The sequence below is a fragment of the Diaporthe amygdali genome, assembly GCF_026229845.1.
Source record: "Diaporthe amygdali strain CAA958 chromosome Unknown NODE_4_length_2575358_cov_65_588622, whole genome shotgun sequence".
Lineage (NCBI taxonomy): Eukaryota > Fungi > Ascomycota > Sordariomycetes > Diaporthales > Diaporthaceae > Diaporthe > Diaporthe amygdali.
Window position 1 is genome coordinate 1,487,629 of NW_026517024.1, and position 26,058 is coordinate 1,513,686.

Below are 26,058 nucleotides of genomic sequence, written 5' to 3' on the forward strand. Positions count from 1 at the left end.
TAGGTGCTAGACCATTACTGCATTTTGGCCTGGGCGCGCGCACACACTCACACACACACAACACACTCACTGAACACACAAACTGCCGCTGGCCCCATGACGCACCAGACCAGCAGACCTCCCTTGCAATGCCCCAAGGATACCACGGCCTGCGCGGATGGCCTCAACCTAGTTTGACTGGTCGCTAGAATTATTTCTCTCTTGCCCGCACCAAACCCAAACACACCAGACAGGCTGGACAGTGTGTCATCCATGTACTGTACCTGATCCGTCCCGCAACGGCTACGGCTGGGGCTCCACCGGACATCTGCATTGCGCCGTTCCCTCTTGAAAATTTCCTTGCAGTATGCCCAGCATTACCGAATTCCATAACCCCGCCTGCAACCGAAAATAGAGAGCCTGCACTGTGCTGTCATCCGCATTTCCGAGGCGAGGTAAGGCGAGGCAAGGCGAGGCAAGGCGGGACGGCGGAATCTCAACAACCTCTTCACACCTCGCCTCGCCAGCCAGCCCATGAGAGTTCATCCTGCCTCTCATCAAATCGTCGTCGCTTGCTGGGACGACTTTCAGCACTCCGCACCAGCCAGGCAGAGGTGCCTCGGAGCCTCCATTCCGTGAAAGCCTCCCGGTGAATCCAGGGTGTGTTGCTCGCAAAGGTTGCGTTGCAGTGCCATGAGGCTAATAAAGGCTTCCAAGGCCGGTCGGCAACAGAGTACCTGTCTCGAATACTTTGGGTGTCACACCCACGCTCTTGTTCTTCTTGTTCCTCGCGGCCCTTGAAACCCAATGGCCCTGCTGGCTGTGGGATATCCAAGGGCTGAATGAGGTTGGGCAAACCGCGGCTTTTTGAGACATACACAACGTCGGCAAGCCCTACCTATTCAGGCTGCGCTGTAGCCCAGAGACAATTCCACCCGGGAGACGCAGCTGTGTCGCCGCCACGGCATGAGGCGGAAGAAGCACAAGCTCACGGAAGCCCTCCCCCCCCCTCAGTCACCCAATTGGCCAGATGCAGGGCCGGACAGCCTTGAAAGCGCCGGTCCGGGCCTTGTAGGTTGCTTGATGGAGGGATAGCGTCACAGAGACCCCTGAAGATCACGAGCAGCCAGTCAGTTTTTGTTCTCGACCCGGGCCCGGGGCACTGATACGACGCGTCGGCCGCACAGACTTTCCAGCCAGTCAATCCAAGAACAAAAAAGAACACTTTAATAACCTTGTCCTCGTCCCTCGTTCCCGCACGGAAATGCTCAAGCGACCTCGTGAGACCGTGTTGCCGAGGCCCACTGCACATCAGCATGCCACTTGGCTGACGACCAGCAGCCCAGTCCCCGCAACTCTACCAGAAGCATCACTCATTATGCTGGCCCTGGGTGACATCGATATGCGTTGAAGCCTCAGCCGCATCCTTCGTGGTGCGATTTTGATGGAGGAGCGGAAGTGCCCGGCAGCTGTCAAACGGCAAGTGGCTTGAACTGGCCGCAGCTCTCCGCGTGCGCGCCAGACCGTTGCTCACAGTCGCTCTGCACGGGCTACGGTACTTGATTCTACCCCACGTGGTACATGATAGCCGGCACAAGTCTTTTCCTTATTCCAAGGACGATTCCACCACTATTGATTGCGAGGCTACTGCGATGCCAAACTGCGCCCTGCCTTCAACGTTCTCCAAGTGCTTCTAAACGGCGTTTCGTCAAAATGAACCCTCTACTAGATGCTCTCGGGCATATAGTCTAAAATCACGATACTAGAACGGGACTTACTCCAGTCCACGCACTCACCCACCAACGCTTCCAGGCTTCAGTCTCACATAGCACAGGTTCTGGCTCTAGACTGCAAAATGTACGCAAAATGTACGCAAAATGTACGCAAAATGTACGCAAAATGAGGCAGCGCTCGTGAAGAAACAATGACGTATTTCTCACACGCCCTGAGTGCACGTTGACCTAAGGCGTTTTCATACGGGTGATTCTCCTCAGGTGGATCTCAAGGTGTAAATCCTGGGGCCGATCGCCTATGTGCCGTCCGACTTGTTCAGATGATGAACATAGCATCAATCAAGCTTCGCAGGTGCTGTATGCAGCCTATCTCAAACATAGATCGATCGTCTGGTTTCAGGAAAGCTTTCTCGCGGCACCCTGCATTGTGAAACGGCGCATCCGTCCACCCAGCACGGTTCATGGCAACTGCGACAGACCGACTGGGAGCAGCCAGGCCGTTTCAAAAGGATTGAAGATAGTGTTGAAGCAATCTACCGCACACCTGCCCTTCCAATTCTGATACTGCTATCAATGTTTGAGTGCTAGCGACGGCTGGACTTTGACGTGACGCACTGATTGAGGACCCCACTGCTGCCCGGCCCGCTCGAACATATCCGTGTCTAATCCGATCCGGAAGCTCTTCCACTCATACCTAGTGATAACCAACACTATTTCGGTTGTCTTCGTTTCTCTATGATCACTTCGTAAGCATCTCGGGTGGATTATAATACCTATCAACGCAACTGAATATCCCACAGCCTCTCAGACCTACTGTCCAGCGCCAGCAGAACCCGCGAGCTATCCCACGTCAGCAGCCGACCACCGCCTATGACAGCAACACGGTCAAAGTCAGCAACGGCGGCGCGGACGAAAGCAATGACGGTGCATTCGGCAACCTGCTCGCGGATGACCTGCCTGGTCGGCCGCTTCTGTGATGACCATATATGTTAGTGTTGACCTCCAGTGAGCATGGCCCTAGGGGCGACAAGACAAGGAATTCGTGAGCAGCGCCAGAGGGGCAGGAAGGACTAACGAATGGATCTTACTTTCCGACCTCTCGTCGACGTAACTGGTCACCTCGTCAATCAGTTGAACTTCTTTGCCCGTGGTCGTCGCGCGCGCTGGGTACAGCATCTGGCGCTGGCGCTACGATAACAGCCCGGCCACCAACCCGCCATCCTGCTCACGACGTTCGAATTATTCAGCTGGAACAGCACCGCGATGATGCTCTCGTCGTCGCTACCCTGGCCCTGGTGTCGGTGCTGTACGTGGGGGGTATTATCACCTGGGCACCGATGAAAAGTTCACTCGCACGCTCGTGCCCCTGAGAAAGACCGGGTGCTGCGGGAGCGCCGCGAGCCGCGGAGCCCCAGCATCGCCTCGAGCAGCGTCACCTTGCCCGTGCCCACGCCCCGACAGCCGAGGTCGAATGGAACCTGCGGATGAGCGTGGTGATATTACTCAGCACTGGTGACTCTCAGTAAATCCAACCAAGCTGACGTGGGAGAAGGCCATGACAGGGCTCTAAACAGAAGGATCACTTCCTTGTTAGGTCATGTAGCTCAAAAGGGACACTCCCTGTGTAGCGGATGGACCTTCTGTCAGAGGAGACCACCCTCGATGGTCTGACGTCCAGAAGCAGCCGGTAGTCCCTGCGGCCCTCTGATCGTAAGAAGCCTTAGCCACGATAATTGACACAGTGCTAGGGGCTAAGGCGGCCAAACCGAGCTGCCTACACAAGAGATATATAGAGGCAGTCTGCATTTCATGGGCGACGCCTAAAGCTCGTCCAACGTAGCGGTCTCTGGCAGATATCTCCGTGTCAGTAGATGTAATTGTCAGCATGAGTATTTACATACAAGAGTCGAGCAGCAACATGACACGAAGTTGCTATGGGTATGTTATCAGACTCGCCCTGGGCAGTAGTGGTGCTGTCCACTGTCTTGCGGTGATTAAGGGACAAATTTCAATTGCAATAAGTAGCTTTCCAAAGTCAAAGCTTCAACAGACATATTGGAAATGGATCTCGTTGAGAAATTATCTGGTATTAGATATGGTTGGAGATCTGGCAGTGGTTAGTAAAGCTATGGTAATTGAGTGGACTCGGCCCCTAGTTTCGTGAAAGAAAAACTACATGGCTTACCGCTTGCGAAGGAAAATTCAGGAGAGAAATTCCCTTGAGTCTCCGACCACTTGCCTCCGGCTGAGATAAGTCTTCAGTCCAAGAAGTGATCGTGGAGACAAGAAACGGCAGTGCGTGCAGTTGGAGCGACCAACAAGAACTAAGGCAACATGCCTCATAATAATGTGTATCTGGCGGCCAAAGTGATGGAATTTGCGAGGAAATTTTGTTGAATCAATTTACCAGATGAATCATAAATTGGAACGCAATACGGAACATCGGGAAAGTTTCGTGCACGCCCGATGGACTATGTCGTCGCCATACTGTCATGAAAGGCAAGACTGCATGACAATTATGGTGAATAATTTTTTTCTGAGCCGCAAGGACCACGGTTATGACAAACAAAGCCCCCGGGTCAGTCAAACAGCGTACAAATTTAAGTTCCATCAGAGAATCAAGTCATCGAGAGATACTGTGACATAAATTCCACTAGTGACTTCAGAAGAGAGGTCATGGTGTTGAAGAATATCATCGATCTCTTCTCCCATGCTTCAGTGGCTAGTAAGACAACTTTGATGGCTTGTGAAAAAAGTCGGACATCTAATTAGTCTCGTTTCCTGTGCCTTCGAGAAGCCAAAACGGCCTGGCAACTACTCGGTCGAAAAGCAAAGCAGAGAAAAAGGATTTGATGGCGGTCGCTGGTAAGACCGGCTGAGTGTGCTCGCAATGTGAAACATGCACAGTGCATCGGCAGAATCCCATTGACAAGCACCAGAATCGCGTGCTGGGGCTTGAACATCCCTCGTGTGGCTGGCCTTTGTGTCTAGCAAAGCAGGGTAGCGAGTTGCAAGATCTTGTCGACGCTAATCAATGCCTGGGTACCTAGCCACAAAAATTCGATCTAATGAGGCAAAAAGAATTTTTTTTAAAGAAAAAATATTATTTGTCATGGTGAAGAAGTAATCTCATCCAAATCTGGAAACACATCGCGAGCTCTTGGTGGCTGTACGAGGCTGCTTCATCAGCCAGAACTTTAGAACAGCCACCAGGGCGCCATGATGAGAAAAAGGAACGCTGGCAGAAATTTACACAGGATGGGATTCTCGAAGCCAACATGAATTCGAATTCGAATTCGAACTCGAACTCGAACTTGCGCGTGCCCGAGACACATAAGGTGGGCATCTGGAATTACTTCGGACGTCCTGTTCAGATCACTATCGTCTTATGTCTCGGGTCACGTTCAAACATGTCCAGGAATGTCATCAGGATACTTGACAGAATAGGAAAGACACTATTATACATGCAAAATACATCAATGACAGGTATACAGTTCAACGGTCCTCTTGTCTTCTGAGTCAACATGCGTAGAACAAATTGCCACTTCAGTGAATAGGAGAGCGGCATGTGTACGCTTCAGATTGCAGCATGGTTATTCCAAATATGCTGTTTTGCGATTTTGCCTCAAGATTGACAGTTAAGTACAGTATCTGACTTGTATCGTCAGGACAGAACAGGGACGTTCAAATCATGCAACTCTCTGAAGCCCTTGTCTGTCAGCATCAAAATCCCTCCACCACGCCATAACGCCATAACGCCATCAGGCAGCTTTAAACAGCCATGCCCCCAAGCAAGTTGCCACAATACGTTTGTCAAGATGGATCACTAGCCACACGATACCCTGTTAATATATTTCGGTGCCGTCTTTGATGCAAGGTTATCACTCTGCTATGGTAGGTACACACAAGTGTACAAACGAATGCAGCTGGATATGTATTTAGCCCGCGGCTCGGCAGGATGCCGCCCATTCTCTCCCGCACTCGGTACATGTACCCCCGGGTTGGCATTTAGGTGACGTACTTTAATCGAGATCTCACCGCTGCCCGAGCCGCCTTGCTCGTACATGTCAGTGCCCCGATCTGATTCGGGATGTCTTTCCACCTGCTATATATATATAAATTGACCCACTGCGCTTCAGCATCAGAGACAAATCTCTCCCGCTCCAGCTCCCGCCCCCTGGGTGGAATCTCCCGTGGCGTCGATAGTGGCGTGCGTTGGTGCCAGATCCGAAGGCGCACGTGAAAGCTCGTCCCGTTCGACTGCAGGCATTGTGGGACAGCATGTTGCTGCAATGCCAAACGGCCCGCCCGTTCTTCGTTGACATGCGCGCAGGTCGCCGACATGTTCGCTTCGCTTCGCTCCTTGACACTTGGTGCATTGTGTGAGACACACTTCCGCTCCCTGCCCTTCACCACCACCGCCGCCGCCAACAAAAAACAGACCGCGCACAGAGATAGAGAGACAGAGAGAGTGTGTGATTTTGCCCCAACACCCAACCAAGCCCATTCCCCCCTTCCCGGAACCTTTCCTCCTCCTCAACCAGGCGCCCCGACGAGTCAGAGCGCATGAAACGACGGGTGGTAGTCTGGCTACCTAGCCGTCGGGGGCAGGCAAAGACGCAGGCAGGGTGGTGCACCCCAAAAGGAGGGCACCACCAAGTCCTGACATCGTGTCACCCGACGCCCTCCCACGTGATGTTTGCGGGCAAACAAAGAAAGCCTAGCAAAAGTACACAGTCCCCCTACTACCCTACCCACCCCCTTCGCAAAAAGATATTGGGTCGCATCTGCGACTCTGCATAGAGCGAGATCGGGCGTTTCTGCACACAAGAAGCGCGTGCCTGCCCCGTGCAGCTTCGCGTTCGCGCACACCGTATTGTACCACCCAGGACAAAATGTCTTGGCCTCGGCACAGAGGGTCCTGTTGCTGCGGGTTGGTGGAGGTGGACTGCAACGTGATGACGATCGTGATGGCCTCGCCCGCGCAGGTGCGCCGTGGCTCATCCAAAACACAAATTCCCGTACATTCCCGGGCGAGTGGATCTCTGTTCGCCACAGAAATTTTGTCGAGCCTGAACAGAATGTTTGACCCTTTTCCGGGGAGGGCGCCGGGTTTGGGGGCAGGACCATGGGTGTGTTGGAGACCAGGTGGCTAGCTAGCCCTCGCTCGAATGGGACGGGCGATCACAGAACGTCGGCACACATGCGAGCCTCTCACACTTTCTTACTAGCGGCACGGCTGCCAGCAAGCCTCTGATTAAGAAGAGAATCGAGGATGGTCCCTCCAAGGGTCCTGATGATAGCGTGAACCAAGCCACTGCAAGGGCAAGGTCACATCGAGCATACTAGGTACTTCAGTAAGTAGCAAAGAGCCAGTTTTCATTTCTCTGGTAGCCGCGCTCTGCGCGTGGCCGCTCATCGCCTGCCCATTCAGCTTCCCAGCAGCTGCGCATGATCTGGAAGCAGTCATGTATGTCGTGCATCTTTCGGAAAACGGAAACCGGGATGAATATGTTATGTTATGTTACATTGCGGTAGTGGTGCATGATCTCTGATCACGCTGGCCCTACTATAGTGGTTCTCGCTGCAGTACTGAGCATTGTCCAAAGAAAGGGTGCGCCGACCCCATCATCATTACTACACCTCCAGCCTCGCTCCTCGGCTTCTTGAAACAAATTTACTCCCTACACCTTGCCCTCATGATCAATAGCCCTGGTTGAATCCGCTTGGCCACAGCGCGAGCCGTGTTAGAAATTATGCCTCCACAACCACGGTCGGCCTCGTGACGTCTAGAATGCAGTATCCGCTTCCGCGGGCAGGTTGCCCATACGCCTTCAACTCATCCAGTCACCCAGGCGGCAGCTCTCCTTGCGCCAAAGCTCGAGGCGACCCGCAAGCCGCTGGAGCCCATGGGGAAGTAGCTGACGAGGTACCACACAAGACATACAAGCTGTATAATGGCTGAGAACAGGGTGAGGATGGTGCTGTGGAGCTGTTTGCGACACAAAGAGCTACGTCAGCCAGGATCCCGGCCAAGACAGCGACATGTTGTGCGCACGAAGCAAAGAGAGATGGGAAAAAAGGTGACTCACCCCAAGAGAAAAGTAAAATGTAAGAAATATGGATCCAAAGTAGGCACCGGTGAAAGGCAGCCGTGGCCCGGACAGCAAGTGTTGAACGTAGGCCCATGGTCCCATCACAGCTGCGAAGGATGCGAGGAACAATGCCGATCCCAACGTCCATCTAAAGGCGAATTTGTGAGTCAGTCATGCATGTCTGCCACGGCAGGGACGGGTGGGATCGAGAGTGTGTGCTTTGGAAGACGTTGGAAGGGGGCTTGTGCCTTGCAGGTCATCCTCACCAGTCACCGGGCGAGAAACTGGCTGTTCGGCGTGTCATGCGAGATCGACAGCTTATGCGCGGCGGGTAGCTGCAGGAGACCAAGCTTGTTTTCCTCCAGAACGAACGGGCCGGCTAAGTGGTCCTCGTGCGTGGGATGTAGGATAGGGATGCATCTCCTTGAGCATGCTGGGATGGGGGCAAACAGCGCTACCCTCTCCAGCGGTGTTCACATGGTACACAAGGAAAAGGTAGCCAACTCACAGAATGACGAATTTCGAAGGCCTAAGGGACAGGACTGGAAAGAGAAAAAAGCAGATAACGAAGCAGGCAAGAGCGCCCAAGTTGCACGCGCCGAATATCATTAATCGGTCCCATCTACTCACTGTTGGAACAAGCCCAAGGGCAATCAGGTTAGCCTTTGTTCTTTGTGACGGACCAAAGCCGACGACAGTAAGGATAGACACCTATGTTCCGTTCATAGTGAGACACGGCGCTTCGAGCAGCACCCTCGTACGGCCGGCTGTCGTCTCCAAGGGAAGCGGAGGCTCTCTGGGGTAGGGAAATGTTTGGAATCGACGATCAACGACTCACATGCAAACCATGCTTCCTCCTCTTCTCGTCGCGAGGCTGCCGGGAGTGGAGCGCCGGCGCCCTCCGTCGTAGGAAGGCGCACGTAGCCACGGTCGCCAAAGGGATTCAGTGACTTGATCGACGTTAGAAGGCCGCTCTGCTGGGATGTGTTGACCGGCTCATCCTGTCCGCGCCTGGACCAGCCTAGGGCATTCATTTGGTCTCGGAAAGATGCTGATGCCATCTTGTACTCAGCGAGCTATTTGCTCTGTTCCGGGCGGTCCGGAAGGAGGGTTGTAAATGTGGTCTTTCCAGGACCCTTGAAGAGAGGGCAGGATGCTCAGGACCGACAGTTCCGAGGATTCAACGTGGTTTCGTAAAGGTGTGCCCAGTGACCCTGCTACCAAAGTGACAAGAATCAGTGGAACGCCTTGTGATTGCTGAAGACGAGAAAGGGGGTGTAGCATGTGGGAACCACACGATTCTATTGGGCGGTATCGAGATAGAGGCAGATAGGAGCAATCAGGGACAGGCGCTAGAGAGGGCTGGCGTAACAAAGGGTGCAAGGCTGCAACTGAAAGGTAACCGACCGCTTTCTCCGTGCCCAGGTTCCTGCGCAGGTGTGGATCGGAATCGCGCGACGTGTAGGTACGCACAGTATGCGGAAGCCCCAGGAGGCAGGTCGGGTCGGGCCAGTGGCTTGGTGTCTACTCTGTGCTCTGGTATGCTTGGGCTTTGATTCAGCCTCGGGAGTGTTGATGGCAGGGTTCGCAGATCTGGATCAACGCTTGTGCGGCTGTCTTATTATCGGAAGGGGAGCCACGGGAGCTTCGTATGCGCTGCGACGTGTCCAGAAACGACGGTGTTCTTTCTGGCAGCCTGGGCAAACCGCGCGTACGGTGGCGATGCAGGGACGCAAGCAGATAGAAGCGATAAAAACAGGGCAATTCAGGGTGCCTTGGGCGTAGGTACGAGCGGTTGTTGGTGTGTGTGTGGGAGGGTGAGTGTGTCTTGTTGTGACGTCCGGGTTCGCGGAGAATGACAGCTCTGAGGATGACGCTGATGGATGGACGTCGGGAGCCTGGCACACTGGCATATTGGGTAGTGCTAACTTTCCCAGAAATAGCGGGTCCGGGGTCTGCAGGTGCCAAAGCCTTAGGGTGCCCCGTGCCCCAATACAGCGCGGCACTTCGAATGATCGCAGCAGGGGTCCTGAATTTACACGGGCTGACCTGATCCCTGAACACACCCACTCCCGCCACACACACACACCCACACCTCTTCACACGCTATATACATCACACTATCAAGGTTCACACAGCCATGTACAGCTTGCGTCTCGCACCCTGCCTTGTGGGAGACAGACAGACAGTGCTGCGTCTACTGCTCGCAGACAAGTCGGGCATGGTGTCATGATCGGATCCTGGTCGCAAGAGGGCACGCAGCCAGTCCATCCTTGCGCTCAACTGGGCAGCCATGACGGGATTTGTCTCACCAAAATATGGGACTTTGGGCAATCCCATGGACAGTCCCATGGCAGTTCCACGGCACATCACCGGGCCAGCCAGCCCTCCCCACCTGCCGAAGGGTGCCCATCAACACTGGGACCTGCGATGGCTTGAGTGCTATCATGTATTGTAGCCTGTCGTGATCAATGACCCCGGCTCCTGGCTCCTGGTCATGGCCCTGGCTATGGTGACGATTATTATGAGGAGGGTTTCAATTGCTGCTGCTCTGCCGGCCGGTAGTCATGCACAGGGCAGGCAACGCAGTCCGCAGGTGTGGGGGCTCTATGGCCAAAACTTTAAACTCCTACTGTACCAGAAAGGCCCGACCACAGTATCTGAGATTCGGTTCAGCGACCCGCGCGATGTGTTGGGCTCGCCGATCACCCCGTTGGTTCGAATTTCGCTGTGGCCGTGGCGACAGTTGTACCGGGAACTTTCATGACTACCATGTAGTCTATGAATTGTCACTTTTCCCGTGCCGGGGTGTGGGAGCCTATCAACACAACACGCAGAGTAGATATCGTCGTGTAACTAGCGGCCAAACCTCGGAAGCGAGAGTGGCTAAGATAACAAGCGGCTTATGACCGTTGCTGCCGCTGGCAAGCTGGCGACTTCTGTATTACGTTGGAAGAGCTAGCAGAGTCGCACATTCTCTTCGGTTCCAAGCTTGTTTGCCCTGCTCTTGGTGTGCCAAATGTCTTAGGTTGCGGTTGATTACACGAGTCACGTTGGGAGGTGATATCCCCCCCCCCCTTTTTCACACGCCTCCCGGGAATGCCCATACAGGCCCAGCTCTACCACCGCAGGATTCCGCAACGGAGACTTCCCGGGAGCTATAGAATATGGTAGAGCTCCTTCACACATAGAGGATGCAGTGAAGGGAGGACGGCTGGGGCTGTGTCGCAACACCTGTGTCTCTAGTTTCCACACCATCCCGCTTGCTCAAGTCAGACGACGAGGGTCGAGATCGAGGTTGGTACATGATACTCTCGCCGGCGAGGTACATGGATTAAAGTCTAGAGTATATAAACTGCTACTGCCTTAAGATACATTGGCCTTGCGCCGATCCTTTTTCGCCAGACCGTTCCGTTCCTCTGACTCGCACCTTGCATTTATTTCTAAGAAGTGGCAGCCAATCTGAGGCCTTCCAAAGAAATCATATAAATAGGACCTGGTGCGGACCAGAAGAGTTCCCCTGCAGCTTCGCCAATCTCGCATCTCTTCATTTGTCTCGCCACGGAAAGTGAATTCAGGCTCGCGGAACACTTCAAATAAAGTCTATCGACCTGGTCGCGGCTTGTTGTCTGGTATGAGATCCACCCGCGTCTTGTCCATCAGGAAGACTGTCAAGAGCACACCACGGCCACCACGGCTTGCTATGAGAGGCCTATGAGAGGCCTAGGATGCTGTCACCTCGACTCAGCACGAACGAAAGCTGACCAACAGAAAGGTATCCAAGGACAGGCAAACCCGAGGACCAACCCACGAGGCACAAACGACGTTGGCGACAGTCTTTGAGCGACATCAAACCTTCGACTCGCGTTCCGCAAGACAACGTCCCAGTTCGGGTGTGCGACGCAAAGCTGCGGGAGCGCCAGCTGAGTGGCGAGCAAGGAAAGGCAGCAAGACTAAGCAAGAGAGGACACGTTCGATTCGACAGGAAGAATCGTAGGCTAAGCGGCGGAACGAGGGTCCAGACCACCGCCCCATATTGCGAGGTGTGAGGAGCGCTGCTGCCGCCGGCCGGGCTTTTTAAACCCGGTGAATCGCGGCTTACACTCGAACATCGGCTCGTCAGACATTGGGGTTGCAGCGGGAAATAGACACAGGCCATCCGAGACCGGTACGCATCCCATGTTTTTTCTTTTTTCTGCGGCTGTTTGCATCGGGAGAGCCACATGGAGGCTTGCATCGTCCAAGGGCTAGGTGTTCGTTGATCCCACTGTGGGGGCAACCTGAGCGACGAGATGGCTGCTTCACAAATGCGCAAGATTGATTGTTTTGATTGACGTTCATCTGCAGACTGAGTAAAATCGGATCATCGGGGTCGTATATCCCAATACCACCCTCAGCAGCGTCATTCAAGAGCTGAGGAGTGAGCCCAGGATAAGACTTCTGAAGAAGCTTCGCCGGACGACCAGCCATCTAGGGACGAAAGGGACAAGAGGGAACGTTAGGGGCCCTACATCTCGTCCAACAACCAACCCCAAGACGCCTGGGCGACCGTTGGACCGAAATAGAGCCCGTTCAGCGCATTCTGTTCTATTGAGCCTGGGCTGGCCTAGACTGGAGCGGTCATATATCATCATCTACAAAGGTCAGCAGCGTCGGGACGGCACCCTTCCAAGCACAAGCAGTGCTGAGAGAGAGACACACCCACACCCTCTCTACCCACCACCACCGATCCCCGCCATCACCCTCATCCATCCATCCCAGCCAGCCATCGGCCCTCGGCCATCGACCATCGGTCAGCCAAAAAGCATTGAGAGAATAACCCTCTGACCACTCTCCGTCTCAGTGCAGTGCACACTCCCAGATTTATCACGTCACACCAAACCCACCCACAGCACAGAAGACAGAAGAACAGCATCTTGGCTGCGTGGGCCAGGAACGAGCTTTCAAAAGGTCAGTCAATGTTCGCTTTCCTACCCACCAAATTTGCAGAATACGACACGAGTTTGGACAAGCACAAAAGAACCATTTGATGGTCGCTTTTTGCAAGCCGTCGTTGACGTCGGGAACTTCTCCGGCGCTAGCACTCGTTCAAGGCAGCGAGCGGCGCTCCATCCCCACCATCCCCACCAACCCCTCCTCACCCAATACGCGGGTACCGTGTACTGTCCCGCGCTGCACTGTATTGCACTGTACAAACCTTGGAAGTGGGAGAGTGGAAGTGCGGGTGCACGGACCCCTTCTTGCCCAGTGCTCTCATCCCGCTCTAAGCTGACGCTCCAACCCAGCGGCCACAAAACCCTCTCTGTGCGGACTGGACAGGCCGGGTTTACTCCATTCGGCCTCCCATTCTCCAGAAAACCCCCAGCATTTCATCTCACCTTCTCCAGACCTGACCCGCACCCACCCGCGACCGCGATCGAAACCCACCACCCACCACTCACCACCCAATACGTTCTGGCCTGTATTTCCATTCAGTCATTCAACTTGTCAGTCTGTCTGCCTGTCTAGCAATCATCGCCGCAAGACCATAGCCCTTGTCGCCCTGCTTTGACGAGCATCATCAGCGGTAAGTGCAAAAGCGCCTCCTCGGCTCACCATCACCCTGCAAGCTGCACCCTGCAAGCTTGAGGGAGCCCTTTCTCGCCCCGCTGCGTCGTGTGTTTCCCCGGCCTTGTCATTCGGAACAAGTCCTCGGCGCATCTGTCGCGCTGCAATGCGACAGGAGCTAGCGGCTGAGAGGTTGCATACAGAACAGTCCATATACAGCACGCTCTAAAAGGCCGCTTCGCACAGCAGCCGGTCTCTCCAGCCATCGCATCCCAGCAAAGCCGACAGGCGAACGAGCGAACAAGCAGGGTTGCCCGCCTGTTCCGCCCCTCCGCAAATCCCAAGGCGACAGAAAGAAGCAAGAAAAGGTCTCACCCTTTTCGGCAACCACTTTCTCGACCACCTCAACCACCTCAACCACAACATCATTCAAGCCGTGCTTGTTTTCTATGCCATAGCGCAGCATCCGAGCTTGTCCGCATCCCCACCTCGGTGTCGTCGCAACTTTCTTGTCGCACCAACCCACTGGGCCGTCTCCCTCTGGGCTAACCTGACTTCGCTGCGTCCTTACTCTGACCGACTCGCACCCACTCCCTCATCGCCAAGCCCCACCCTGGAACCGCACCGCGTTACAGCCTCACGGTCCACGGGCTGTCGCTGGAGTCCTTTACCCCGAAATCGAGCACAAACTGTTTAATCTACTCTCACAGCTGGTAATCCTCGCCTTCCATTTACTTCCTTCCCTTCCGAGGACTGCCTTCGAGTCCTAGAGCCTGTCAGAAACACTGCCTCGGTCTGCATCTTGGCCCGGTCGTGCTGACCGCAAGTTGTGGCGCTGCCTACGTCGAGTCACCTTGTCCTGCAGGTCTGCGATCGCGACCCAGCGGCACATTTAATCGTGCATCGTCCTGTTTCTTTTTCACCGAGCTTGAAGCTGACCTTACCTGATTAAAGGCCGACTCCGAATAATCCATTTTGGCAACATTGCGCATCGCGACACGTCCGGAACGAGAGCGCCACTTGAGTCATCATCAGACGACTCCTCAGGCGATCGAAATCCAACACCGAAAGATACCTTCACAGTCTCACAAACACATCGATACACTATGGCCCAACAGGGCTTCAGCCAGTACAGCCACCACGGCGGTGGCGGTAGCATCAATCCAAATGATCTCAACTTCAATCAAGGCTTCCAGCAGAACTTTGGCGCAAACTCCAACAACCAGAACAACGCATTCTCGAGCGGTTCAGCCGTCTTTGGCGATGATGAATTGCTGGACGGGCTAGCAAGCCCGACCGAGGGAGGCTCAGGCATGCAAGGCCAGGAGTTTGGTGGCATGAACGACATGAATATGGGCTACAACCAGAATGGAGCCGGCTTCAACTCGCACCCAAGCGTCCCAATCGACCAGTCGCACATGTCAGGCTATTCCAACACACCCGACGGCGATCCTATTCAAAGCCCCTTCATGCAGAACCTGGGACAATACCGTTCCATGCATGGGCATACACAGCCGTTCGGCAACTCAATACAGTCACCCATGTCCTACGCCGGCTCACCCTTGGCCAACGAGATGAAGGACCCTAACGACAATGCCCACATCCAAGCTCGTCAGCGACTCCAGGCGCAGGCCATGCAGCGCAAGGCTTCCAATGCGAGAAGCCCGCTTACCCCTAAGATGGGAGCGCTGGGCTTGTCTATCGGGTCGCAAGATGGATTCGGCCCACAGCCAATACGAACAACAGGCGCCAGCACTCATCATGTTAAAGCACCTTCTGGCCATTGGGCACACACGCCAAACAGCATGGCTTCATTCCCTGGCTCTGGCCTGTCATCGCCGCTGCAGACCGAAATGCATGGTAACCATCAAATCAACGAGTTCCTGATGAAGGGTGCGTCGATGCCTACGAAGCTGGGCCAGGGCAATGCTTTGTCCTCGCAACAAGAGGCCAAGAAGAAACGTCGCAGGGAGTCCCACAACCTAGTCGAGAGGCGAAGGCGAGACAACATCAACGAGAGGATCCAAGACCTAAGCAAGCTTGTTCCCGCTCACAGACTAGACGACGAGAAGATACGCAAAATGATCACCAACGGCACCCCTCTGTCGCCGACACTATCCGGCTCTTCCAACCCGGGCACAGCGACATCAGGCCTAGCCGGCCCAGGCGCCAGGAGAGCGACCACCGGAGCTGCGGGCAACATAACCACGGGCTTGCCGATGGAGGACAAAGACAAGGGTCCAAACAAGGGTGACATCCTGAATGGCGCTGTTAGTTGGACGCGTGATCTTATGTGGATGCTGCAGGCCAAAATTCAACAAAATGAGGAGCTCATCACCCTGATCCAAGATCTTGGAGGACATCCTCCATTTGGCATCACTGAGGACGAGAAGAGAATGCAGACGGAGCTGCTCGAGGCCCTCGCCAAGAATGAGGCTACGGAGTTCACCTATTCACGGACGGCAGGATCGGGTTTGAGAGTGCCGCATCACACTGACTACAAGGGTGAACCTATCAACAGCACCGATCCCAGCACCGAGATGAACTCCATCAGCCCGGAGGGTGATGTTAACGGCCATCTTGGCAATGGCGGAATGGACACGAACCCCTTTTGGGAAGATGAACCGTCAGAGTTGAAGTTCAACCGTAACAGCTTTGACGAAGAAGATGAGTTCATGGAGTTGACGAACTAAGGCCATCATGCTTCCTATATCACTGCTATCTCCACAACCATGGTTCACCGAGTTCCACTTGAGGTTATCCCAGGCCCACGACTATCTCAGGCAGAGGCTGGGCGGTTTCTGTTATTTGTCTTATAGTTGAAGAGGTCATACGTATTTTTCCTTACAGTCAGTCCAAGACCCTTGCTCTTGCTTGCATCAGGCGGACGTTGAGGAGTGTTCTTTCGGGCAGGGCAACACATTTTGGCGTTATTCTGTTAGTCTTTTGAGATGTTTCATCTCCACTCCCCAGGGAACTGTTACAAATCCCAAGTATACGCAGATGGGACCCGCCTCCGGAGTTTACACACTTTTCTTGTATGGACTCCTCATGCTGCATTTCACATTTTTCTTATTAGTTTTCTTAATAGGGCCGCATTGGGGTTATTGGCATTGTAACTTACAGATCTTTATTGCTTACTATGATACCTGAGTCGTTCTGGTGGAGGATTAGGCTATTACAATAGCAAGGGAAGGGGGCAGAATTCGCTGCTGGAGGAGGATAGCCCTGCTTTGAATTTGTCTGGAATATTACACACATTTGCTTACAACTGGCCACTGCGGACATGTGAACATCTCTGCAGCACTGCAAGCATTGGCGTCATATTGCTTCGTATAAACTTTTAGAATTGTACACCATAAACGAGGCGGTCTGTGCTCCTGTCGTACTGCTCGAAATATTAGATGTAGACTGATCTAGGGCAACTTCATATGTAGCAAGCTCCTGGACTATTATCTATATGGTGATCCTCGCCTCTCTAGATGAGCCAGACACCGACCCCCATAGCAAGTCCTTGATCTCGACTTTCAACTCCTAATTTTTCTTCGGCACATTTGATGCGAGGATCCCCAGCCCCCATCCAGCAACACCACCGCCCTACCAGTGTCTGACGCACTGCAAGTACTCGCTCATAGCCGTCAACAAGTTCCACACGTCCTTCCTCTTCATCTCCTCTTGGAGCGCGATCCGCTCCAGCGCGCATCGCCCGTTGAAGTACTTGCAGAACAGCGGCCACGTGTTCGCGACCCTCTCGTCCCAGTCGACCACCCCTTTGCCATCGCCGCCGGCCTTCCCTTCCTTGCCACCTGCTGCTGCCGCGGCGGCGGCGGCAGCAGCGGCCCTCTTGCTGCTCTCGCCCAGGCCCGGCTGCGCCTTGGTCTTGTCCTTCCTCGTCGACGACGGCGGCGGGACGGCGGTCTTCTTCTCCCGCAGCCGCTTCGCGATCGCAGACAGGTAGAGCGACTCCTTTCCGGTGGCCTTCTTGGCGTCCAGGATGATGTGGGGGCTCAGCTGGGCCAGGTGAGGTGCCTTGTTGATGCTCGGGTGGTCCGTCGCCTTGGGCACGGCCTTGCGGGCGTGCGCCGTTGCCTTCTCGGCGAGCTCCCGGGCGAGCTTGTCCGCTATGCGCTCGAGGCGCGCCTTCTCCGCGACCTGCTCGGCGAGGGTTGGCTGAGACTGCGGCCGGCCGTGAGATGTGGCGGAGGTCGGGGATTGGACCTCTGAGCCTGGCGCCGAGGCGTCTCTGAGGACTACAGATGTGGATGGTGATGATGGGAGAGGTGACGGCTGAGCCTCGTCCGCGATGGAAACGGAGCTGAGATCGCCGATGCTCCTTTCCAGGCCAGTTCCCACCACGCTTTGTTGGAGGGTAGAGGTGGAGGAAGCAAGAGCCTCGATGCTGCCTGCCACCATGTCGCCGCTCCTACCGCTACCTCTTCTGTTCCTCAGCGCACTGGCTGCATGGTCAGGCGACCCATGCTCCAGGTCATCCACGGCAGCAACCTGTGCCCTCTTTGCCTTGGCAACCTCCTCTGCCTCGAGCGTATACTCCACCTCGTACAGTATCTCCGGCCAGACAACGACGTACGCGAAAGTACAAAGCTGTGCAACCCATCCGCCGCGCATGAGCCACGCCAACATCTGGAGATAGCTCGGCCGAAAGCTCTTGGATGGGCAGAACCACTTGTACGGCCTTGGAGCGGCAGATAAGTCGGCGAGGAAATTGGGCAAGGCCGGTGCAAATGGGAACTGTCTTGCCCAATATGCGCTTGCCCTTGGCAAGGCCTTCATGTTGGCATTAGGGCTGAGGATGTAGACGTCCCTTGCGTGCAGAGGAGGTATGGCAATGGCGCGCCGCCAGAATATGAAGTGCTGTGCAAATTTGCGCACCTGTCCAAGTGTGAGGATGTTGTTCGTCTGTTGCGCAACCTGATGAAAGGACATGGTGGGCTTCGAGTGCCGGACGAACTCGACCATAGACAGAGTGGTCTCATCAGGATCAGCAGACAATTCCGCGATGATCTTTTTGTCATCATCCATTAGAAGCAAGGCGAAATTCTTGTCCAGATAGTGTGGCTCCTCGAAAGCATCACTGTCTCCGACAAAAGAGTTGGCCGTTGTTATCCAGAGGCCGCGGCTGTCCTCCTCTCGGTCGAGTGGCGGAAGATCGGATATGTGGAAGGGAACGGGGATCTGCACGGAGTGGGTGACAGTAGCCTCGCCCGTGTCGAGCTGAAGCGCAGCAATCTTGTTGCGAGATATGGCATCATACAAGTCTTGCATTGAAGCGGCCAGGGATGAGCTATGCAGGATCTCTTCCCACAGCGCGCTCATCTTACGCTTCTCCTCGCGCGCCTTGTCCTTCATGGACAGGATCTTCTTAGACTCCTTCCACACAAAGTCGCTGCGCTGCTGGACATATTTGTAGGCCTTGTTGACCTTGCGGATGATGTTGGTGTACATGGTCTCGATCAAGTCCTTTGCCTCGTGCTTCCTGGGATTGAGGATGAACACGAGGTTAAACATGGTCATGGAGCTGACCTTGTCTTCTGACTCGTCCTGAGGCTTGCCTGCGCCCCCAGTGAACTTTTCAGCCATGTCCCTAACATCGATGTTGTCCTCACCGGCCGGTTCCCCCTTTCTAGGGCCGGTATCGCCGTCCGCGGGGTCTTCGTGTGGTGAGAGCTGATCGTCGTCCCTCTTCGAGACATCACTGTTCTTGTGCCTTTGTTGATTTTCTCTCTTCTTGCTCTTCTTCTTCCATATGCCATTCTCAGGCTTGTGGATTGGATAAGATACAAAGTACAACGGATCCAAGGAGATTTGAAATAAGGTCTTGTGATATGCTCTGGCCGGCGTCAGGATGCTCTCCAAGTCCTTTGTTGGGAGGCCAGCGACATGCTCCCACGGAACGATCTGAGTGCCACTGTCGGTTATTACGTGGTCATCTTGGTCCCATGGAAGCATCTCAGAAACATTCAGATTGTAGGGCGATGAGCCATCCATGGGCTTCGCGGCGCGTTCCAGCAAGATATCATCCTCGTCGACGCCATCCTCACTTCCCTCCGTGTGTCGGTCCTCGACCGGGACTATGTGAGGAGGGTAGTGGAAGACGAACCTGGGGCCATCACGGTTTCTGTTGATAACCAGGGCCACTCCAAGAAAGTTGGAAGAATTTGGGAGAGCCGGGAGAGTCATATTCAAGGGTGCTCAGTTGCTAGCTGGGATATCAAGTCGTAACAGGGTCGTCACTTCATGCCTCGCTCTCAACCTCAGGATAAGAACTGAAAAGCATCAAGGATCAAGAGAACAAGAGCTTGACGTAGGAAGCGGCCGATGCAGGTTCGTCAATCGATATCTCGATGCATCATTCATGGCTGATGTGAGTTGGGTGCGTTGACATGGTGCAGAATGAAGCGTTACATTCTTGTCCGGGCAGTGGCTCCAGGTTGCAGCCGCGCTGTGAGTTCCAGGATGATGCGATATCGAAATGCAGCCAGGGATCAACGGCCAGCAACACCAACTCCTTCAATTCGTTCCAGCTGGTTCATCAAGTAGACGGTGTAATTGAAAGTGTTGGGATGGATGGGTGGATGAATCCAGATAGCAGTAGTGCCCGGCTGCTTGGCCTCTGCTACCGTACAGATGTCCCCACCAGCTGCAGCCAGCTGGTCATTGCGGATTCTCGATGCCCGCAGCTGGCCACCTCTATCACATGGGACTTGAATCTCCCTAGCAGCCTGTGGGGCCAGAGATGAAGAGACAGATACAATCTGGACCCTTGTGTGGGGGCTTTGCTCATAACAGGGACAGACCTTCCTCCTACTCCTCTTGTAAAGGACAAAATGGGAGGCGATTTTATGTCTCAAGCTAGCCAGTTCTCTCTCCTTTCCAATTCGATCGCTTCTTTTTCGGGAAGCTGTCCTCGTGCCCCTCATCCACAGACTGTTTGAGCTCGAGGCCTTTTCTCTCTGTTCGGCAGATACTATCGACAGACCCTAGACACCCAGTGACAGTCTCAACCATTTCTCCTCTTCTAATTTGTGCATTCGTGAGCTCTTGCTACCTAATAGCTCCTACGAGAACAGGTAGCTTTTCGCTGTCCCTCGTCCTGAGGCCTAGTCGCTGTAAGCTCATTCCGTACCCCCCCCCCCTTCCCTCCCACGCTTCTCCCACCTTTCACTGCCTCCTTGGGCAAATTATGACGTCTTCTTCCCCCACCAGACTGTGTATGTGTCACGTAGATACAAAGAGTGGCTTAAAGTGATATTGAATCTGACCCGTGGGACTCAAAATGATAGTTTAAAGGCATATGTCGAGGCTCTCAGGCGTCTTGTGCTTGCTTGTTTGTGCTTTCGCTGCTATCCTACATACATAAACAGCGGTAGCCCCCTTTTTCCGCTGCCCCTCCACACCCACACCAACCCGACCAAGGCAAGCGACCCCTCGTCGCCCATTCTCCAACCATGACACACCAAAATGGCGACAACGGCCGTCACACCGGCGCCGGTTCTGACCAGCATCCTCCGGTCCGCTTTATTTCCCAAACCTACGACGGCTCCGACTCCGAAAACTCGGCCCGCCAGCTTATTCTAGCCTTGCGTCCGGACTGGTCTTCAGGTGACTCCAACATAGAGTTCGTTCGCTTCACCGATGGCATCACGAACACGCTGCTCAAGGCCGTCAACAAGCGTCCTGGCCTGTCCAAGGACGAGGTCGACCGGGAGGCCATCCTGCTACGCGCCTACGGTCATGGCACCGATCTGATCATCGACCGCGCCCGAGAGACACAAAACCACGAGTTGCTCTCGCGGCATGGCCTTGCACCCGAGTTGCTGGCCCGGTTCAACAACGGCATGATGTACAGATTCATCAGGGGTAGTGTCACGCACCCTGATGACCTGAGGAGGCCCGAGATATACCTAGCTGTGGCGAAAAGGCTGGCCCAGTGGCATGCTACGGTGCCCTGTCTGCCAGGCAAGACGCACATCAGTGATAAGATGGACAGTCACTGTGTTGAAATACTCAATGGAGCTGCAGAGAAGTACGCGACTCTACAGGAGGCCGTGGATGCAGCTGCCCCAGGGAAGCAGGCCCCCAACGTATGGACTGTTATGCAGAAGTGGATCTTTGCTCTGCCAACCAAGACGCCAGCGCAAAGAGAGCGGCAAAAATTGCTGCAAGCTGAGCTTTCCAAGTTGGTAGTTGAGATGAGCCACCGGCCAGGCCTAGGAAAGGATGGTGTAAGTTATTGCCACAGACGAAACCAGTCGAACTTCGAGGACAGAGCTAACATGGTTCAGCTGGTCTTCGCACATTGCGATCTGCTAAGCGGAAATGTCATTGTGCTGCCCAAAGGCAACGACCAAGACTCTGGGATAGTCAGCAACGGGGCCTCAAGTAGCACCGATGAAGCTGTGACCTTCATCGACTACGAATACGCCGTCCCCTCGCCCGCAGCATTTGACCTGTGCAACCACTTTGCCGAATGGGGCGGTTTCGACTGCGACTACAACGTGCTGCCCAGCAAGTCCCAACGGCGCGAATTCATCACTGAGTACGTCCGGTCGTACTTCAGCCTCCTTCCTGAGCAGCCCAAGCACGACGAGGAGTCTGAGATCCAGAAACTGTCCGATGAGGTCGACCTATACCGTGGAGTCCCAGGCTTCTACTGGGGCATCTGGGCGCTGATCCAGGCGACCATCTCCGACATCGACTTCGACTACGCCTCATACGCGGAGATCAGGCTGGGTGAGTACTGGGCGTGGAAGGCCGAGGTGAACGGAAGCCGTGCTGCCGAGGGCAAGGAACTGCCGCTGCGGGAACGGCGGTGGGCTGAGTAGTGAAGTCTTGCTCTCTACCGTCCCCTGCATTCGCCAGGACTTGTGTGTCGAAAACTCTCAGCACGAAGGCATCCGAAACTCAACCAGAGCGAGACATTGCGCAGGAGATGGGGGCAGGTTCCCAGTCATTCAACATGCTCTCCGCAAGGAGTGAAAAGAAAATTAGTAAATAGGCATTAGCGCATACCAACGCCGCATAGGGCGATAATATAATTGTCCTTTAGAATGCAAAATTGATACCACTAGCCAAGAGCTATCTTAGCGGCAGGGCTTCAATATGCAGTCTATGGCATAGAATCTTGGTGAGTTTATATCGACCTCTGCCATGATGCATCTATGCATGCAGCTAGCTGTGTGGGCGGTGGCTGATGGTTGCCTACCTGCGGCCACCCCTGGGAAACGTCAGCAGCGAGTTCGATACTACGATACGGCGACACTGCGATACTGCGACACTGCCACCATGCCACACTTCGATACTGCGACAACAGGGATCCCGCTCCTTCTCAGATCCAAACATGCTCCGAAGTACTGCGACGAGCATATATACCAGCAAGATTGATCAAAATCTGGACGTTAAACTCAGGGCTGCTTCTACAAATTCATCTTTCAAGACTTGTCCACAGAGACTGTCATTCGTGGCCAACACAACGCACCTCCAACACCAGGTACAGGCGTAAGTCAGTCTGGCCCCACCATCGTAGCCTTGACCTGCCTGTTCTAGTCTCGCCCGTTGGGAAGGCTGCGATGCTCTCTATAATAAACAGTCTCCCAGCTTTTTGCTTATAAAGAGAGTACACTCTCCCAAATCAAGAATGGATTTCCGATGTTATCCCGAGCCTCCAGATTCCTTGAGGAGGCATCTCACTCCCCCACAGTCTCGGCAAATGTCAGAAAACAATCAATGGTCGGCCACCCTTGAGAAGCAGATGCCAAGGCATCTGCCCAGCGATCGAGAGCTCGAGTTGATGAAACGGCTGCAAGTGTTGGAGGACATGTTCAAAGACCTCAAAGGTCAGGTTGAGGCGCCAACAGCACAAGGTCCGAAGATGCTACAGATGCCAGAACCACATAATTTTCGGCAGTCTCGAACAGCCAACTCCCATCAAGTGGGATCAAAACGTGCAGTCGAATTAAGCACAACCAATCAAGAGGAACAGTCGCAAGTCTCCGGGAAAAGACGTCGCTTGAACTACAGCAAGTGTACATTCTGCAGAAAGGACAAGAAGACTGTGAGTATCATGAGCACCACAACATACTTCCAGAACTGATAACTGTGCGAAGTGCGACCCATTCGACCGCATATGGCCCGGTCAAAAATGCCAACGCTGTGCTAGGATGGGTCTTGATTGCTCAGCCAATGTTACAAAGAAGGCTGGCGGAGAAAAACGGACTTCTCGAGCCGCGCAACAGGATTCTTCCGAAAAAGATCGGAGCGGCCCCAATATCGAGCAGCACTACCTATTGTCCGACTCTCAAGCTATTAGAGATCGCCCTTGGGCTCCTATCTATGACCACGCAATTCAGGGAGAGGCCACATTTCAGCTTTCCCACGAGGCGGCGAACATCGCGGGAAACAAAGACGTACCCCAGAATTGGGCGGCACACGACGCGTCGAATCAGGACAACGGGGTTGAGTACAGGTCTGCTACAGCGCAGAATGACGTTCCCACAGTCAGGGAAAGAATTCGACATACAGTAATGCCCAGCGAAACAGAGGAGGACAGTACCGGTGATGACAGACCATCGTACGAGACTCCATGGAAAAGATGGCCTGTACCAGAACCCTGGGATCCTTGGAGGAATTCAGGTTTTGGTACCTTCCAAGGCTACGACATATTTATGAACGTAGACAGGAAGAACCCAGAGATTTCCACCGGTCTCGCAGCATCACAATTTGACCAGCGGCTTATGCCAGATGTACAGAGGCAGACACAATCTTCCCATGCTGCCCATGCGCCAGAGAGTCCAATGGTCGAAAAGTTTGTGTGCCCCCATTGCAAGGTTGACGTCAAGACAAGATCCGAATTGAAGTATGCCTGCTCTATCTTACTCTATCTGTGATGTAGTTAGCTAATATCATTCCCTCTTTTCTTTCTAGGAAACATGAGCGATTTCATGAGGAGCCCTATCGTTGTTCAGTCAAAGGCTGTTTCCGTGCTGAGCATGGTTTCAGCACTTCGAACGACCTTGATCGACATACAAGATCATGCCATCCCAGTACAGGGGCCTATGGCAAATACTACAGGTGTCCTGTCCAAGACTGCCGCAGACGGAATATAATGTGGCAAACGATACACAATTTTAAACAGCACTTGAAGGTTTTTCACAGCATAACGGCCGACGAGGTCGACATCGAGAATTCTTTTGCCTACAATTAAGCAGAGCTTCTAATCAATCATAAGAATGCACTATTCACGAGGTCGCCTAGACCAGATCCAGCGACAAATGATGCAGGTGGTGCCGGTCCACTCCTAGGATATGATGTGGTGTCGATCAATACCAACCAGGATGAATGCGCTCGAATTCCCAGTTCTTTGACATTGTAGGATGACGAGAGCGGAAAGCAGGCGCAGCCCAAGGGCGTGGCCAAACGGGCTGGTGGATCATGACTTAGGCATTATTCGTCGCAGGATGGCTTGCCACGACAGGCCGCCCTTTATCCTAACTCGTCCTCTACCTAGGTTCCTATGGAACCCGGCCCTGACGGCCCCTTCAACAGGACAAAACGCTTTGCCAACCTAGTGCGGCCGAAGGTTCGGAATTCTATGACAGCTGGTCAGCGGTGCAGCGCAGACCAATTTAAATGAGTCTCTGCGCGAAGCATTGAAAGCAAGAGGTACGACAGCAACTGGAAAGCACAAGTAGATGTAAATTTTGTTAATTGTACACAGATACATTCAATAGCATATCAGAAGTGCGATGGCTCTTACTAATGACGAGTTGGATTCCCCAGGATTGAAAACTTATATATGATGTAAAACAAATCTCAATACTGTAACATCTAACTGTCTTCAAATGTTTGAAAATTGATACTCTGCCAATTGGTCTCTAATTTCCATCATCGGTGACTGGAAGGACGCATAGCACCATGCCCATATCCTGATAGATTCGAGTGCAAGAGGCAATGGTAATCACAATGCAAGGACTTCATGGGCTCATCCAGGCCGAGGCTCAGGCCTCCTCGTCGTTCAGGTGCCTCATTGTGATCCCCTCGGCCCAGCCTGCCTGCTTGCGCTTTGCTTGCCACCTCGCTTGGTCCAATTAGACTTGGTGGATGCTACCATGTTACCAAAGCTGAATAGGTAGACAGGGTCATGGCCACCTTCCTCGTACGTGCAACCGTGGGTTGGGCCTAGTGCTGTGGTAAGTGATCGACAGCAAGCAAGCCCTCTGACATTTCCCAAGGAAACCTTCCCAAGGACTGGGGGGCTATGGGGCCAGACTTTTTACCTAGAGACATCCTTTCAGGTAGACAAGGGTTGTGTAGATCACCGATAGTGTTAGCGGAAAGTGTTGTGACAAAGTGAGTAGTGACTAGCCGTATGTGGGCGGGCAGATGTGCAGCCGCCCCCGGCGCTCGACTACAACGACCCAGAGGGGAACCCCGAGACCTTTGACGGCCGATCCGACTACTGCAAAGAAACTTTGGAGAAAAGTTGAAGATCATGCAATAATGCTGCTCAGTTCGATCGGGGTGCTCCGGGGTCTGGCGATTCCATACTGGACAAGGCTCGCGATTCCAAGGGAGAAATCGATGACGGATATGCTCACACGCATTGCTGGGCCTACCGATCAACGCGCAAGACAATCTGCGAGACAGAATTCAAGCAACCCCGCCATTGGCCGTGCAGTCGCAAGCCA

The 26,058-nt window shown here is 53.9% G+C and overlaps 5 protein-coding genes across 5 annotated transcripts; 2 read left to right on the forward strand and 3 right to left on the reverse strand.

Annotated features, from left to right (window-relative positions):
• Positions 1–2,488: 2,488 nt before the first annotated feature.
• On the reverse strand, positions 2,489–3,269 carry J7T55_008655 (uncharacterized protein; the record flags this gene model as incomplete). Its single annotated transcript, XM_053138996.1, has 3 exons — positions 2,489–2,683; positions 2,942–3,016; positions 3,246–3,269. The coding sequence occupies 3 exons, from the start codon at positions 3,267–3,269 to the stop codon at positions 2,489–2,491; spliced, it is 294 nt and encodes a 97-aa protein (XP_052997930.1).
• Positions 3,270–7,551: 4,282 nt separating this feature from the next.
• J7T55_008656 (uncharacterized protein) lies at positions 7,552–8,868 on the reverse strand (the record flags this gene model as incomplete). The annotated part of the gene is made up of 4 exons (XM_053138997.1): positions 7,552–7,704; positions 7,805–7,955; positions 8,316–8,349; positions 8,646–8,868. The coding sequence occupies 4 exons, from the start codon at positions 8,866–8,868 to the stop codon at positions 7,552–7,554; spliced, it is 561 nt and encodes a 186-aa protein (XP_052997931.1).
• A 5,592-nt stretch (positions 8,869–14,460) lies between these two features.
• J7T55_008657 (bhlh family transcription factor) lies at positions 14,461–16,047 on the forward strand (the record flags this gene model as incomplete). The annotated part of the gene is made up of 1 exon (XM_053138998.1): positions 14,461–16,047. One exon carries the CDS (start codon positions 14,461–14,463, stop codon positions 16,045–16,047), a length of 1,587 nt encoding a protein of 528 aa, XP_052997932.1.
• A 904-nt stretch (positions 16,048–16,951) lies between these two features.
• J7T55_008658 (uncharacterized protein) lies at positions 16,952–19,552 on the reverse strand (the record flags this gene model as incomplete). The annotated part of the gene is made up of 1 exon (XM_053138999.1): positions 16,952–19,552. One exon carries the CDS (start codon positions 19,550–19,552, stop codon positions 16,952–16,954), a length of 2,601 nt encoding a protein of 866 aa, XP_052997933.1.
• Positions 19,553–20,820: 1,268 nt separating this feature from the next.
• J7T55_008659 (ethanolamine kinase) lies at positions 20,821–22,197 on the forward strand (the record flags this gene model as incomplete). Its single annotated transcript, XM_053139000.1, has 2 exons — positions 20,821–21,597; positions 21,658–22,197. The coding sequence occupies 2 exons, from the start codon at positions 20,821–20,823 to the stop codon at positions 22,195–22,197; spliced, it is 1,317 nt and encodes a 438-aa protein (XP_052997934.1).
• Between the last annotated feature and the right edge of the window lie 3,861 nt (positions 22,198–26,058).